This window comes from Mobula birostris, chromosome 1 (assembly GCF_030028105.1).
Source record: "Mobula birostris isolate sMobBir1 chromosome 1, sMobBir1.hap1, whole genome shotgun sequence".
NCBI classification, from domain to species: Eukaryota; Metazoa; Chordata; class Chondrichthyes; order Myliobatiformes; family Myliobatidae; genus Mobula; species Mobula birostris.
Window position 1 is genome coordinate 94,417,999 of NC_092370.1, and position 16,346 is coordinate 94,434,344.

Genomic DNA, 16,346 nt, shown 5'->3' on the forward strand with positions numbered 1-16,346 from the left:
CGCACCCAACAGAATGAACCAATGTGCAAGAGACAGCTAACCGTGCAAATACAAAAGAATAAGAAAAATAAGCAATAAATATTGAGAACATGAGATGAAGAGTCCTTAAAAGAGAGTTCATAGGTGGAGGGGATGAAGTTGAATGAAGTTATCCCCTTTGGTTCAAGAGCCTGACAGATGAGGGGCAATCAACAGAAAATCTGCAGATACTGGAAATCTTAGCAACACACACAAAATGACTGCCCATTTTAATTCCACTTCTCACTCCGATTCCGATTCCGATATGTCCATCCATGGCCTCCTTCACTGTCATGATGAGGCCACAATTAAGTTGGAGGAACAACACCTTATATTCTGTTTGGGTAGCCTCCAACCTGATGACATGAACATTGATTTCTCAAACTTCCAGTAATGCTCCCCAACATCCCTCCCTTCTCCACTTCCCATCCCCTTTTCCCTCTCTCACCCCATCTCATCAATCAACTTCAGCACTTTACTTCATCCCTCCCCCTCCAGGTGTCACCTATCACCTGGTTGTTCTCTCTCCCCTTCGCCCACCTTTTAAATCTACTCCTCAGCTTTTTCTCTCCAGTCTTGCTGAAGTGTTTTGGCCGAAAATGTCAACTGTACTTTTTCCCTTAGATGCTGCATGGCTGCTGAGTTCTTCCAGTATTTTGTGTGAGATGAGAGGCAATAACTGCTCCTGAACCTGGTGCGTGTCCTGAGGATTCCGGAACCTTCTTCCTGATGGCAGCAGTGAGAAGAGAGCACGGCCTGGATGGTGGAGGTCCTTGATGATGGATGCTGCTTTCTTGCGACAGTGCTCCATGTAGATGTACTCAATGGAGGGGAGGGCTTTACCCATCTTGGCTGGGTCAGGCTTTTTGGAGAATTTTCTGTTCAAGGGCATTGGTGTTTCCACACCAGATTGTGAATCAGCCAGAAAAATATATCTCCCCCACACATCTATAGAAGTTTATTAAAGTTTTAGATGTTATGCCGAATCTTTGCAAACTTCTAAGGAAGAAGAAGCACTGCTGTGCTTTTGTTGTAATAGCACTTATGGGCTGGTCCAAGAACTGATGCTCTGAAATGATAACACCAAAGACCCTCCCCACTTCTGATCCCCCAATGAGGACTGACTCGTGGACCATGGACCTCCAGTTTCTCCTCCTGAGGTCAATAATCAGTTCCTCGATCTTGCTGACATTGAGTGAGAGGTTTTTGTTATGGCACCACTCAGCCAGATTTTCAATCTCCCTCCTATATGTTAACTCATCACCACTTTTGAATTGGCCAACGACAGTGATGTCATCGGCAAACCTAAATATGGTGCTTAGCCTCACAGGCATAAGTATAAAGTGAGTAAAGTAGGGGGCAAAGCACATAGCCTTGTGGTGCACCAGTGCTGATGGAGATTGTGGAGGAGATGTTTTTGCCAATCCGAACTGACTGGGGTCTGTGATTCAGGATCCAATTGTGCAAGAAGGTATTGAGGCCAAAGCCTTGAAGCTTATTGATTAGTTTTGAGGGGGTGATACTATTGGATACTGAGCTACAGTCAATAAAGAGCATCCTGATGTATGCAGCTTTGCTATCCAGATGTTCCAGTGTTGAGTGAAGAGCCAATGGAATGGAATCTGCTGTGAATTGTTGTGCGGTAGGCAAGTTGGAGCTGATCCAAGATGCTTTTCAGGCAGGGGTTAATATGTTTCATCACCAACCTTTCAAAACAATTCATCACAGTGGATGTAAGCGCTACTGGGTGATAGGCATTGAGACAGGTTACCATGTTCTTCTTAGGCACCAGTATAATTGAAGTCTGCTTGAATCTCTCCAATTCCTGCATTTTGGAATTCACTTTTTTTTCTTGCTAAAAACTTCTTCAAGCTTTTGGTCACCTGTCCTAATTTCCTTTTATGTGGAGTTATCATTGAGAAACAGGCCCATTGGCTGACCAAGTCTGTGCAAACCATCGAGCATCCATTTACACTAGTCTTATAACTCCTCCTCCCAGAGTGCATCATTCAGCTGCATTAGGAGAATAATTTCAAGTGACCAGCTTATCTCTGGGATGTTGGGGAGGGGGGAGGGGGGAGGGGAAAGAACATGATTGAACCAGGGTCAGTGGAGTAGTGAGGCACCTTGCCACACCTCAGCTCAGGGTTTCAGTTGTTTGTTTACACCCTTCTGGAGTGCCCAGACTGTTTTAAAGATCTGAATGAATAAAAGTTATTGATTTGAATTTAGGAGTAACTTATTATACTCAGGAAGCTTCTTTGGAATTTGGCTTCAGTTTCGCCGGGCAATATTTGGATCAAATAGTTTTCAGTCCACTTACGATGTCAGTGGCATTTGCATCCGCCTTCATCTTGAGTAAAGTGTTGCAGACATCAAGCTGCCCATTTGCTGCTGCCAGGTGTAGAGGTGTCCGTTTCGACTAGATGCATTTAAAAATAAATTATTAATATCTGAAACTATAAGAGCAGATCATTACTCACACTTTCATATTTAAATGACAAAACATTCCAATCTTACTTCTTTTTTCCTAATTTTGGCCTTTCCCTTTATGAAGAGACGGATCTGAAGCTTTTGCCACTATTGCCTCTGTTGGGTGACTGAACCCATGCCAGGAGCAGCAATGATGGCAAAGGTGAGATCAGATGTCTCATGTACCTCAATGAAAAAAGCAGCTGATTTTCTCTAAGTATTTAACGTTAATCATGTGAGATTTATTCTGACTATACTCAAGGGGTAACAGTGTGGGGGGGTGGGGGGCGGGAATTCCTCTCCAGTGTCTTGAGCAATGTATTTTTATTTTCTTATGACAGAGAAGGGCATCATTCAGCTGGTCCACTACAGAGCAATCTCATCCGTTCCATTTTTCAATTGTTTCCCTCTAACAAGTTTTCTCTCAAATGCCTTGCTTTCAACAACCCACCATTTACAGTGGCCAACTAACCCATCAACTGCATATCCTTGGAATGTGTGAGGAAACCAGATAACCTGAAAGGAACAGCCACCAGGAGAACATGCAAATTCCACACAGACCAGAGGTCAGAACTGAACACAGGTCACTGGAGCTCTGTGGCACCAGTTCCAATTCCGGTGCCACATCAGTAATTGAACACATATCTGACTTTAAGGATGGGTAGGTTCAGTACAATCTATACACATCAAAACACATTAGGAGATTTGGGTAATTATAGACAGAACATTCTGTAAAGAAAGGACAAATGACAGATGTTAGAAAATAAAACAACACAGCCAGGAACAAACCTTTGGCCCATGATCTGGTGTCACATTAATTAAGCTAATGATGTCTCATTAAGCTAATCCCTCCTGCCTGAATGTGGTCCAGATCCCGCCATCTTTGCATATTCGTGTACCTATTCATCTGCATAATCATGTGCTGATCAGAGAACCTCTTAAAAACTTCTATCATATCTGCCTCATTGATAACGCATTCCAGACACCTATCATTCTCGTGTAAAAATGACTTGCCCTGCACATTGCCTTTGAACTTTTCTCCTTTCATCTCAAATACATGTCTTCTAATACTATATATTTCAAAAGTAACACACACAGAATGCTGGAGGAATTCAGCTAGTCAGGCAGCATCTACGGAAATTAATAAACAGTTGATTTCAGGACTGGAAAGGAAGAGGAAGGGGGGAAGATGCCAGAATGAAAAGGTGGGTAGAGAAAGGAGGATAGCTAGACGGAGATAGGTGAGGCCAGGTGGGTGGGAGAGGAAGGAATCTGATAGGATAGGAGAGTGGACTACAGGAGAAAGGAGAGTGGACTACAGGAGAAAGGAGAGGAGGAGGAGGGGACCCAGGGAAATTGAGAGGCCAGTGTGGGGATCAGGAGAGGGCAATTTTTTTTTAACGGAAGGAGAAAACAATAAGCCATCAGGTTGGAGGCTACCCAGATGGAATATAAGGTGCTGCTCCTTCACTCTGTGGGTGGCCTCCTCTTGGCACAAGAGAAGGGCATGTCAGAATGGGAATAAAATTGCTTGCCCACTGGGAAATTCTGCTTTTGGTGACTGAAGCGGAGCTGCTCGATGAAGTGGTCCCCCAAATTACAATGGGTCTCAACAATGTAGAGGAGGCCGCATCGGGAGCACCGGACACAGTAGAAGACCCCCGCACTTCGAGTACAAATCGATAGTAAATATTAAAAACTTAAATTATAAATCATAAATAGAAAATAGAAAATAGAAAAGGGAAAGTAGGGTAGTGCAAAAAAACCAAGAGGCAGGTCTGGATATTTGGAGGGTACTGCCCAGATCCGGGTCAGGATCCCTTCAACAGTTTTATCACAGTTGGAAAGAAGCTGTTCCCAAATCTGGCCGTATGAGTCTTCAAGCTCCTGAGCCTTCTCCCAGAGGGAAGAGGGACGAAAAATATGTTAGCTGGGTGGGTCCTGTCCTTGATTAGTCTGGCAGCACTGCTCCAACAACGCGCAGTGTAAAGTGAGTCCAAGAACGGAAGATTGGATTGTGTGATGTGCTGCGCTGTGTTCACGATCTTCTGCAGCTTCTTCCTGTCTTGGACAGGACAACTTCCATACCAGGTTGCGATGCACCCTAGAAGAATGCTTTCTATGGTGCATCTATAAAAATTAGTGAGGGTTTTAGTGAGGCCAAATTTCTTTAGTTTTCTCAGGAAGTAAAGGAGCTGGTGGGCCCTCTTGGCAGTGAACTCTGCTTGGTTGGACCAAGTCAGGTCATTTGTGATATTGACCCCAAGGAACTTAAAGCTTTTGACCTGTTCCACTTGCACAACACCGATGTAAATGGGGCCATGTTACTCCTTCTGAAGTCAACAACCAATTCCTTCATCTTGCTGACATTGAGGGATAGGTTATTGTCTTCGCACCATGCCACCAGGTTCTTAATTTCCTCTCTGTACTCAAACTCATCATTACCTGAGATATGGCCTACAATTGTGGTGTCATCAGCAAACTTATATATTGGGTTCATTGGAAACTTGGCTACACAATCATGGGTGTACAGTGAGTACAGCAGGGGGCTGAGTACACAGCCTTGTGGGGCACCGGTGCTCAGAGTGATTGTAGAGGAGAGCTTGTCCCCTATTTTTACAGCCTGGGTATCTGCAAATGTTGTCACAAAACCATCAATTCCATTATCTAAATTATTGACAAACAATGATAAAATTAGTGGTCCTAATTCTGACACCTGAGGAACACCACTAACCACTGGCAGCCAACCAGAAAAGGCCCCCTTTATTCCCATTCACTACTTCCAGTCTGTCAGCCATTCCGCTATCCATGCCAGTATCTTTCCTGTAATGCCATAGGATTTTATCTTGATAAGCAATTTCATGTGTGGAAAAAAACTTTTAGAATCCTGCTTTATATTATTGACTAGTTTGCCCTCATATTTCATCCTTTCCCTTCTTATAGTTTTTTTTAGTTGTTTTTAGTTGGATTTTAAAAGCTTTCCAATCAGCTAATTTCCCACTCACTTTTTCTGCTTATATAGTATGTCCTTTCCATGGCTTTTATGCAGTCCTTCCCCTATCAACCACGGTTGCCTACCCCGACCATTTGAGAACTTCTTCTGTGGGACATATCTATCCTGCACCTAGTGAACTCCTCCCAGAAATTTTAGCTGCCTCTGCTCTGCCATCATCCCTGCTATTATCCTCCTCCAATCCACCTGGGAAAGCTCCTCCCTCATGCCTTGTAATTCCCTTTATTCCATTGCGATACTGATACAGGTGACTTATGCTTCCCCCTCTCAAATTGCAGTATGAATTTAATCATATTATGATCACTGCTTTCTAAGGGTTCCTTTACTTTAAGCTTCCTAATAAGATCTGAGTTATTACACAACACCCAATTTCAGAACCTTTCCCCTACTAGGCTCAAGCACAAGTTGCTCTAAAAAACCATCTCGTGGGCATTCAATGAATTCCCTCTCTTGTGATCTGACACCAACCTGATTTTCCCAATCCCCTTGCATATTGAAGTCCCCCATTACAGACTCAGTGCCAGAGGCACGACGGCTGTTGCTTCCCCCAGGTAGGTCGTTCCTCCCCCCCTGGCCAACAGTACTCAGAATGGAGTATTTTTGAGGGGGATAGCCACAGGGCTGCTCTCCACTATCTGATGTCCTCCCTTCTGTCCCCTGACAGTCACCCATTTATCTGTCTTCTGTAGCCTAGGGGTGACTAGCTCTCTGTAGTTTCTGTCTATCACCTCCTAACTTTATCTAACAAGCCGAAGGTTCCAGTTCCTTAACACAGTTTCTAAGGAGCTGTATCTGCACAGTAATCCAATCAAAGACAGAGGAAAATGCTGTTCTTTGAAAAGTAGGAGGACATCTCTGATGTCCTGGAATGGAAAGCCGAATCCTGGGAACAGATGCTGTGGAGATGAAGGAACTGAGAAAAGGGAATAGCATTTTTACAGCAAACAGGGTGGCAAGAGGTATAGACCATAAGACAGAAGAGCAGAATTAGTCATTTGATCCATTGAGTCTGCTCCGCCATCCAATCATGGCTGATCCTTTTTTCCCCTCTTCAGACACACTCCCTGGCCTTCTCCCCATAACCTTTGATGCCATATCCAATCAAGAACCTATCAAGCTCGGTCCTAAACACACTCAATGATCTAGCTTCCATAGTTGCATGTGTTGACAAATTCCACAAATTCACCACCGTCTGGCTAAAAAAATTTCTCTGCATCTCTGTTTTAAATGGATGCCCCTCTATCCTAGGCTGTGCCCTCTTGTCCTCGACTCCCCCACCATGGGAAACATCCTTTCCACACCTACTCTGTCTAGGCCCTTCAATATTCGAAAGGTTTCAATAAAATCCCCCCTTATCCTTCTAAATTCCAGCAAGTACATACCCAGAGCTATCAAACATTTCTCATGTGATAACCCTTTTCAATCCCGGAATTTTCCTGTGAACCTCATCTGAACCCTCTCCAATGCCAACACATCTCTTCTTCAAGGTGAGGCTTCACCAGTGCTTTATAAAGCCTCAGCATCACATCCCTGTTCTTGTATTCTAGACCTCTTGAAATGAATGCTAAATGAACGTATAGTCAAGATAACCATGGGAATCAGTATGTTTACAAACTATGTTTGTTGACAGTTTGTCTCCGGAGATGGATGCAGACAGATCAAGAAAGGGAGGGAATTGTCAGAAATGGCCTAAGTAAATGTAAGGACAGGGTTATGTATTTCGACCCTTTGAAAAAGATATCGCCTGCCTATAGCATCAGCAGCATAAACTCTCATAATTTGAAAACTTCTATCGTGTCTCTACACAGCCACCGCAGCTTCAGAGAAAGTATAGTTTTTTAGATTTTTTAACATGAGCAATACTCGAGCTGATTATGGAAAGCTTAGGGGGTAGTAGAAATGAAAATAAGAGAGAGTATTAGAAAACATTATCAGCAAACGAAAGAAAATCCAAAAATATTCAACCGGACTGTTCAGAGTAAGATGAGAGATGGAGTTGCTCAGGAGCCAAGGAAAAGATTTACTCATGGAGGTAAAGGATACTGATTGTATATTTTATCACAGTTTGCACTCACAAAGAAGATGCTGGTAAAGGAAAGTATGGTGAGATATTGCATGGGCTAAAAATTGATAAGGAGATACCAGGAGGTTAGCAAGACTCAAAATGAATACATTGACTATCCAGATAGTTAATTTATAGTTAATCTGGAAGAAGGGTCTCGGGCTGAAATGTGGACTATTTATTCATTTCCACAGTTGCTGCCTGACCTGTTGAGTTCCTCCAGCATTTTGTGTGCGTTGCTTTAGATAGCCAGCACCCGCAGACTTCCTTGTGTTTAAAACTACCCAGATAGTTCTGTTCTAGATTGCTGCGGAAAGAAGCTTGGAATATTGGCCATAATCTTCTAAATGTCCAGAGATTCAGGCTTGTATCTTAAGAACTGGAGGATCACAATTGTTATAACAGTGTATAAAAACAAAGTGTAACAATACATCCAGCTAATATATCCTACTCTGTTTAACCTTGGATTTGGCAGAACGTTCTTCCGCAAGGAATTCATGATGAATCTTTACAAAATATTTGTCAGGTTATGAGAAAGTCAGGGTGAACATGCAGGAAATACACCAGTGTTTGATCACCCTGAGTAACACAGTCCTTGACATTCATAAAACATCCCATAATAGAAATTACCCAGGCAGAGCAAACTTCAATGAAAATCTCTAGATCAGTGCTTTCTGCACGTATACATTTGACAGCTTAGTAAGATGTCTGAAGAGATGCAGCTGCCTCACAACTGGGGACCCCTGACAGTACTTACAGTGCAGCTATTTGGCTACAGTGTTAATGAATACCAACTGTTGCAAGTCTTTCCGATATGTAACTTGTTCATTCCTGCACTGTGTCATAAGGAGGATCAAGTCATCCATTGGCTTTTCTCTGGGAAAGTGTCTTTCAGCTTTTCAGAGTTCCGAACTCTAAGTTTTGAAAAGTCTTCGGGGAATCATCTTATCTAAGCACAATGAAATACCAACGTCACTAAGTCAACATCAACATAATCTATTCTTAAAGCTAAATGTCGCACTTCACTGCTCTATATATAGTTTAAATCTTGGCAAGTGTTCTTAGAAAACTGCAGATCATAAAATATTTTCACTTCACGTTTAGAAGAGATTTTGACTTTAAAAAGAAATCTGTATTTGTATCAACATGGATCACCTTGTATTAAATAGACGAGCAAGAGTCGTACTTCCAACCACCCTCTGCACCAGCTGCAGGAAGAATGGACTTGCATGGCTTCACTTGACAGAACACTACAAGGACAGAAGGGCTTAAGGCCAATTTACACCTTCTGTGTCGAATCTACGCCGTAGGTATGGCTTGCCGCGTACCCTACGCCGTAGCCTGACGCGCACCTCCCCAAAAATGTAACTGCGTGTCACAGACCACAACAACTGTGATTGGTCCGCTTGGAGACAATGAACCAAATCATCAAATCTACCTGCCAACATCTGAAAATATTTGAAATGCATTTCCTCATCCATGTCTCTCAGTGGCCGGACAAACACAGAAAATTCACCCTCCTTCTGCCTCAATCCGTTCAATGGTCGTACACACCATCTCCCCTGACGTTTTCTCTCTTTTCTGCGTAGCAGTAATTTCAATAAAGGTAACTCTTGTTCAACATTTATTAGCTCCAACTCCAACATGATAACGCTCAGTTTCAGTCGCCATTGTTTGAAGTACACAAAGAAACTCAACACGAAGAAACTCAACACGGTGGCATAAAAACCCCAACGCCAACTAGCGTTTTGGCGGTGAATTGCAGAGCGACGCAGACACACCAACGCACAAGTATAAATGCTCACAACAGCGTAGGCCACTTGCATAGAGCCTACGCAGAAGTATAAATCAGCCTTTATTCTCTGCCTCACAATGTCATGTCTTCTTTACTAAATGACTGACCAGAATTTCTCTTATGTTAGCGTACAGTGCTTAATCTTCCCAGGTCACATTGATCGTGAAACTCACCACAGAAAATTAATTCTTGTAATTAATAGGAAAAGTTTCCTTTCAAAACCATGATGATTTTAATGACTGGCAAACAACATCTTTTGTCTAGTGAATGGAAAACTGGTGGACTGGTGTCACATTCTTATCTTGTTGAAGATTTTAAAACCAGCATATGCTCAATTTTTTTCTTACTCCTTTTTCTTTTTCTATTTGTAGGCAATCAATTTTCTATTTCTCTATTTGCACTTGATTTGGCACTGAATTCACCTATTTAAATTCACTATTTTGTCTCAGTATCTATTTCTCAACCCTTTAGTCTCAGTAGCTGAGAAGGTAACTTCCTAGAAATTCATTTTAGGTCTGTCGTGTTAAAGCTGATTGGCAACAAAAACAGAAGTGCTGAACATGCAAATATAAAGTGTGGCTGAACACAGAATTCTTCTTCCATATTTCAACAATTGATAAATTTGGAAGTGCACAGTACAACCCACATGGAAAATATTATTGTTATTTGTTAAAGCTGACCACAGTTCTATTTTTATCATCTAGGTGCATGAGGTTCCTGCGGTCTAGCTGTCCCATCGTCAGCTTACTTGAAAATTCATGGGAAAATATAATTTAGAAATGAACGGAGCGAAGACAAACCCGATCGGGCAAAGTGGACAGGATTGTGCATCTCCTACCTCACAGTTCCATCGAGACCGTTCAGCTATCTGCTGTTTATGGGTCCATTTGTGCCTGACTTTTATGCCTGTGGAGTGTAGCATGGAAGACAGAAAAGAGGTGAAATTCATGCTGAGTACTAGGTCTCTCCGTTAGTCAGGGTCAAACATGGATGTTGCATTCCAGCTGTCTATGTGTAATCTAGCCAGTATATAGGCCTGGACAGTGTGATATGGAGAGCAAGCTGTTGCCCATGTAGCAGTCTCTCCCTCTCCTCGCTGCTGATGAATCCAAAGGAATGGCAGAGACTGATACAGAATGGCACCAGCAGCATCAGAAAGTTGCCAGTCAGCATTTAACACATTTAACGTAGGACTTCCTTCGGGACTCCAACTCCGGATTTTGCCTCTGGGTTTACTTCCAGAGCCTTTCCCACGAGTGGGTACAGCCGCAAGACAGTGGAAGTTTGTGATCGGAGCTTTCTTTCTGGATGAGCTGCCAACCACAGCGCCCCAGCTGCCCGAAGTAACTGGATTTCAGATCTAGTAACCTGCCTTTGTCCCTTCTCCTGTCAGTAGAAATAGTTCTACTGGGCTTAGTAGCTAAGCCACACATGAAAGACTTAGTAGACAGAGGCTATTTGAGATGCGTGCCATTGGGAGCATTTAACAGGTAGTGAGAGCTTATCCCCACTACCATTCCCGACGACAACAACCTTAAAGAACCTGAGTACTAGGACAGAAGGTTAATATCCTTACCTGAATGAATCAGGGCATATCTTTTTCTAGAAGTTGCTGACCTATGTAAGCACTATCTCATTCATTTGAAAAGATTCACTGAACAATTTGAAAAAGTGTACTCATATCATGGATTGACCACAGCAATGAGACTTTGAGCTTGACTGGATAAGCCTGAAAACTAGTACCACCAGGTTCAAGGACACCTTCTACCCTACTGTTATAACTATTGAGTGATTCCCGTAGATAAGATCAAGGGTCAAAAGTTTATTTTTTTAAATCAAAGCATGCATCCATATACAACTCTGAAATCTGTATTTCTCCAGGTAGCCACAAAACAAAGAAAGAACATGAAAGTCACTTAGAGTGAAACATCAAACCCACTGCTCCCCCTGTACAAAAAAGAACAGCATCCCGATCATCAACACCCCCCACCCAAAAAATCCCCTCTCTCGTACAAAATGGAACAAGAACAAGGCAGAAGCATGATCCCATCCCCTGATATCACCGACATTCATCAAAAGAGAGGGACACCACATGAGGCAGAGAGGCCTTCTCGCCTGCCGCACTGCAAATGGCCGTTCACAGACTCCTCTGGCAGCGATCAGAAGGCCAGCTGTCAGTGCTGAAACTCTCGCTTGCCTTCTGCATTCGCCTCAATGTCTCAGTCTTCCTCGAAGCTTTAATCAGCGATTAGTGGATGCTTTATACAGCGAGATGGAGTCGAACATCGATTCACACCCCACCTCGAAGGTTCTTTGCAGTGAGGCCGTCCCAGTATGTGCTTGCTTCGCGGAACTTTCTCAGAGCCAGCAAAGCGCTGGATCACTCAAATGATCTCCAAGCTGCAAATCACAGGCTCTAACGGTCCCAGAAACACATTTAAGGTGAAAAATAGACGTAAACGAAGTAGGAAAGCTATTTTTGTGAACTATTTAGAAGATGTTGACCAAGGGAGCGTTGCATGCTGGTGCCATCTTAACTGGAGCATTTCATGCTGTTGCCTTTTCAAGATATTCTCTTGACCTCCCAATCTATCTCATTATGATCTTTCTCCCTAATTATAACTGCAACACACATTCTGTGTAGCTGTTGCAGTTAATTCTGCATTCCATTATAGCTTTGCCTTATACTACCTTGCTGCATTGTGCAATGACTTGATCTGTATGAACAGTACGCAAGACAAGCTTTTCACTCTACCTCGGTACATGCGACAATAATAAACCAATGCCAATTCCAATTCCAGTTTCATTGGGCCGTTGGTGACTGTGTGCAGACATCATCCCAGATCAAGTACCATTTCACCCAATTTCGGGTGCTACGTCCCAGCTCATTTGGGTTTTATTAATGTTTAATTTGATAAACCATTCAAAGCTCACCAGTGATATATCAGCAGTTGCCTCATAACTCCATGATGTGGGTTCAGTCCTATCTTCGTGTGCTGCCTGTGTGGAGTTTATGGAACCATGTACAGTATTTCTGCTGGATGCCCTGGTTTCTTCTCACAGTCCGAAGATGTGGTTAACTATAAGTTACCTCATAAGGTAGATAGCAAGGGCATTTGAATAAGAATGAGCCACAATGCTAAAGAAAAGAGGAATGAGACATGACATTCCTCTGTTTGGAGCTGACATTAACTTGATGGGCTGAATAGTCTCCCGTGTCATATTAGTAACAAAGGCAATCGACCTATTCATTTCTTCAGGTCTTGGGAGGATATCTACGAGCCTCTGTGATTTCCTTCTTTCACTTTTTGTTGGTTGCCCTGATGTTTCCTCCATAATGTGAAGACATTGTGGTCAGCCTAGTCTAGTCATGTCCTTGAGTACCAAGGTTGCCCATTATCTGCTGATGCAATGTGTGTGCTTTTAGCCAGCTATAATCTGGAGATACGATTAACTCATTGCAAGTGACTTACCAGAGAGAGTGCGTCAATGCTGGCGGCATGGGTCTCTACCAGAAGCTTTACCAGCCTGTTGTAACCATCCTGTGCTCCCAGGTGCAGTGGTGTCAAGCCGAGCTTAGTTTTGGCATTGACAAAGGCCTTGTGCCAGAGCAGGATATCTGAGATCTGATCATGACCGTTCTCTGCTGCCAAGTGAAGCCCAGCTTTACCATGCTGTAGAATAAACCAAAAAGAAGCACCACACTTTACAGAAGTACTGCAGGGCCTGGTGTTTGACATACTAATTATCACAGAACACTACCCATGTCCCAGAGTCAGAGAGATACTGCAAGGAAATGGGTCCTTCGGTCATTAGCTCATTAACCCATTAAAACTAATCCTACATCAATCCCATTTTTACTCTACCCGCATTCTCATCAGTCTACCTGCCCACCCCGAGATTCTACCACTCCACACACTGGGCACAATTTACAGTGATTAGTTAGCCTACCAACCTGCACAACTCTTTGGGATGTGGTGAGGATCTAGTGCACCCAGACAAAGCCAATATGGTCACAGGGAGAACATGTAATCTGCACACTAACGGGAACAGGGGTCCGAATTGAATCTAGCTCACTGGATCTGTGAGACAGCTGCTCTGCCTTATGTGCTCTCTGCTGCCACTTGGTTTATTAAACTGCTCCTTAAAAACTGCCATCTGAATGAATGGTTGGTAAATGTTACTGAATTTCCACCATTTCATTCCAACAGAGATGTAAATGGAAAAGAAAACTACAGACGGTGGAAATGTGAAATATAAACAGACAATGCTGAAAACACAGCAAGTCAGCCAGCATCAGTGGATGAATAAATAATATCATGAGTATCTTCAGTGCTTTTTTCTGTTTTTATTTTTGCATCAGTCATAAAATATATTACAATACCCACCATAACTGTGAGGCTTTGAACTTAGGGATCCTTCGGTTGCAAAAAGTTCAGTGTATGGTATGTTGAATAATGAATTTAGAATTATAACTTCTCAGTGTCCCTTTATTAAGCAAACATATTTTTAAAGATCTCTACTAACATTTAAATTATTAGCTAAATACTTTAAAATAGACGTCAGAGTTACCTCGTCAAATACATCCACTCTAGCGTGGTTTAGCAGCAATATTTTCACCATCTCTGTGTGTCCTCTCTCTGCAGCCAGAAGCAATGGTGAACAGCCATTCTGTTTTACAGTGAGAATTGTAGGAATTTTTAAATGGGTTTCATTATAAAGACACACAAGCATATAGTAATCATTAGTGTAAACATTTACTTTGTTACATATATGCATGTACCGAGGCTGAAGCTTGAAGAAAGTAGCCAAGATCAGGAATATTAACTGGAAACAGGTAGGCTACATCTACTTCCTCAAGTCCAAATGATCAAAGTTAACCATTGGTGAACCTGATAATTACCATCTATTATATTAAGATAGAAACACATTAGCACACTGACATCTATAAGAGGCAAAGCAATCAATAAAACTTGCAAACTCTAAATCAGGACTACTGCTAAATCGTAAACACGGAAAAACATGTAAACGTATTTGATGTAGATCCTTTGTAGCTCCAGTGTTGGTGCCACTATTAAACAGCAAGGAAGAATGAATCTCATTTATAAAGCTTCCTTCATGAGCTCTTTTATTCATGCATAGTTAATGTCTATGGCATTTAGATATTAAATGCCGATGAGAGTAAGTAATTTATAGCAATACTCAAGATTTGCACAGAATATTTTGGAGAATCTGAAAATAGCATAACTAATGAGTACTATATTGGCTTGACTATTTATTGAGATAGCATAAGTTTTGCACAAAAAAACATGAGATTAATGTTTTACATTATTTGAGGCTCATTGAGGGATCAGAAGTAGAAAGGGTGAGCAGGTTCAAGTTGCTGGGTGTCAACATCTCTGAGAATCTAACCTGGGCCCATATTGCTGCAAATACAAAGAAGGAACAACAGTGGCTATATTTCATGAGGTGCTTGAGGAGAATTGGTATGTCACCAAACCCACTTGAAGATTTCTACGGAGGGCATTCTAACTGGTTGCATCACTATCTGGAATGGAGAGGCCACTGCACAGGATTGGAAAATGCTGCAGAAAGTTGTAAGTTCAGCCAGCTCCATCAAGGAAACTCGACCACATTTATCCGGGACAAAAGACGATGTCTCAGAAAAGCGGCAGCCATTTTTAAGGACACCCTTCACCCAGGACGTGCCCTCTTCTCATTGCTACCATCAATGGGTCCGAAGACAGACACTCAATGTTTCAGGAACAGCTTCAGCCCCTCTGCCATCAGATTTCTGAATGGACAATGAACCCATGAACACTGCCTCAGTACCTTGCCCTCTCTTTTTGCATTACTTATTTCATTTATTTTTTCAGATATACTTACTGTAATTTATAATTTTTTATTACTATGTATTGCAATGTACTGCTGCCACAAAACAAAAAATGTGACAGTGATATATGCCAGTGATATTAAAGCTGATTCTGATTCGGATCATTGTTACTGTGCTGTTTTCCCAGAATGCACAGACTGTCACATTCACACTGTCCTTGTAGCAGTCTCTCCATTTTAAATTACTAGACTAGAATAAGATGACACCTGCACAAATAAACTCCTGAATGTATTGTGGTTCCTTACAATGCTAAAAGCTTGCATTTAGATTAGACTCAGAATGGGATAAAACATTCTGATGTGCTTTCCAGGAGCACAATCTGACAGAAAGTTAGGAAGTCAAAGCAGAAATCTTTAAGAAGCTTATAGGAGAGAGAGAAGGAGAGGGAGAGAGAGAAATAGAAAAAATGCAGGTATCATCAGGGTGAAAATATTAGACCAGACTCAATCTAAACTGGTAAGTAAAATATGTTAGGAATAGAGAAGAAGCAAGAGGTTGTTACGACATAGAAGAGAAAGGCCATAAGTTGACTTAAATGCAAGAAACGTCATTAATCCATGCTTAAGACTGATTGTTGTTTAATTACTCAAGGGTCTGGAAGTGCAGCTAATTGCTGACTAAGAAACAGCCAATTCCTCACTGTTATGATGTTCTCTGAAAGTGACAACACAGTCTGACAGGGTGGTGAAGAAGAAATATGGGATGTATGCCTCCATTGATAGGGACATTGAGTACGTGAGTTGAGATGTCATGTTGAGCCATTGGATAATCCACGCCTAGATATTATGTGCAGTTCTGATCACCTGACTATTGGAAGGAAGTGATTAAGTCAGAGAAGGTACAGAAAAAGATTCAGAAGGATGTTGCTGGGATTGGAGATCTGAGTTATGAGAACAACTCCTTTCATCTCATTCCCCTCCTTATTACCCAGTATGCTTGCAACTCACTTTCTGTCATATATCAATTAACTTCCCTTCATTTTGTCACTTGCCTACTCTGAGGGTCATTTACAGTGGCCAATTAACCCACAACAAGCTATTGGGAGGAAATGAAGCACCCAGCAGAAATCCAAATGGTCGAGAGGTGAACATGC

General features: G+C 42.2%; 1 protein-coding gene across 1 annotated transcript in view; it reads right to left on the reverse strand.

The window, feature by feature from the left end:
- trpn1 (transient receptor potential cation channel, subfamily N, member 1) overlaps positions 1–16,346 on the reverse strand; it is a 217,428-nt gene that overhangs the window by 57,519 nt on the left and 143,563 nt on the right. The window contains exons 16-18 of the mRNA XM_072259540.1: positions 13,933–14,031; positions 12,834–13,034; positions 2,342–2,440 (exon numbers count right to left, since the gene is read on the reverse strand). Coding sequence (XP_072115641.1) covers positions 2,342–2,440; positions 12,834–13,034; positions 13,933–14,031 — 399 coding nt within the window. The remainder of the gene's footprint in view (positions 1–2,341; positions 2,441–12,833; positions 13,035–13,932; positions 14,032–16,346) is intronic.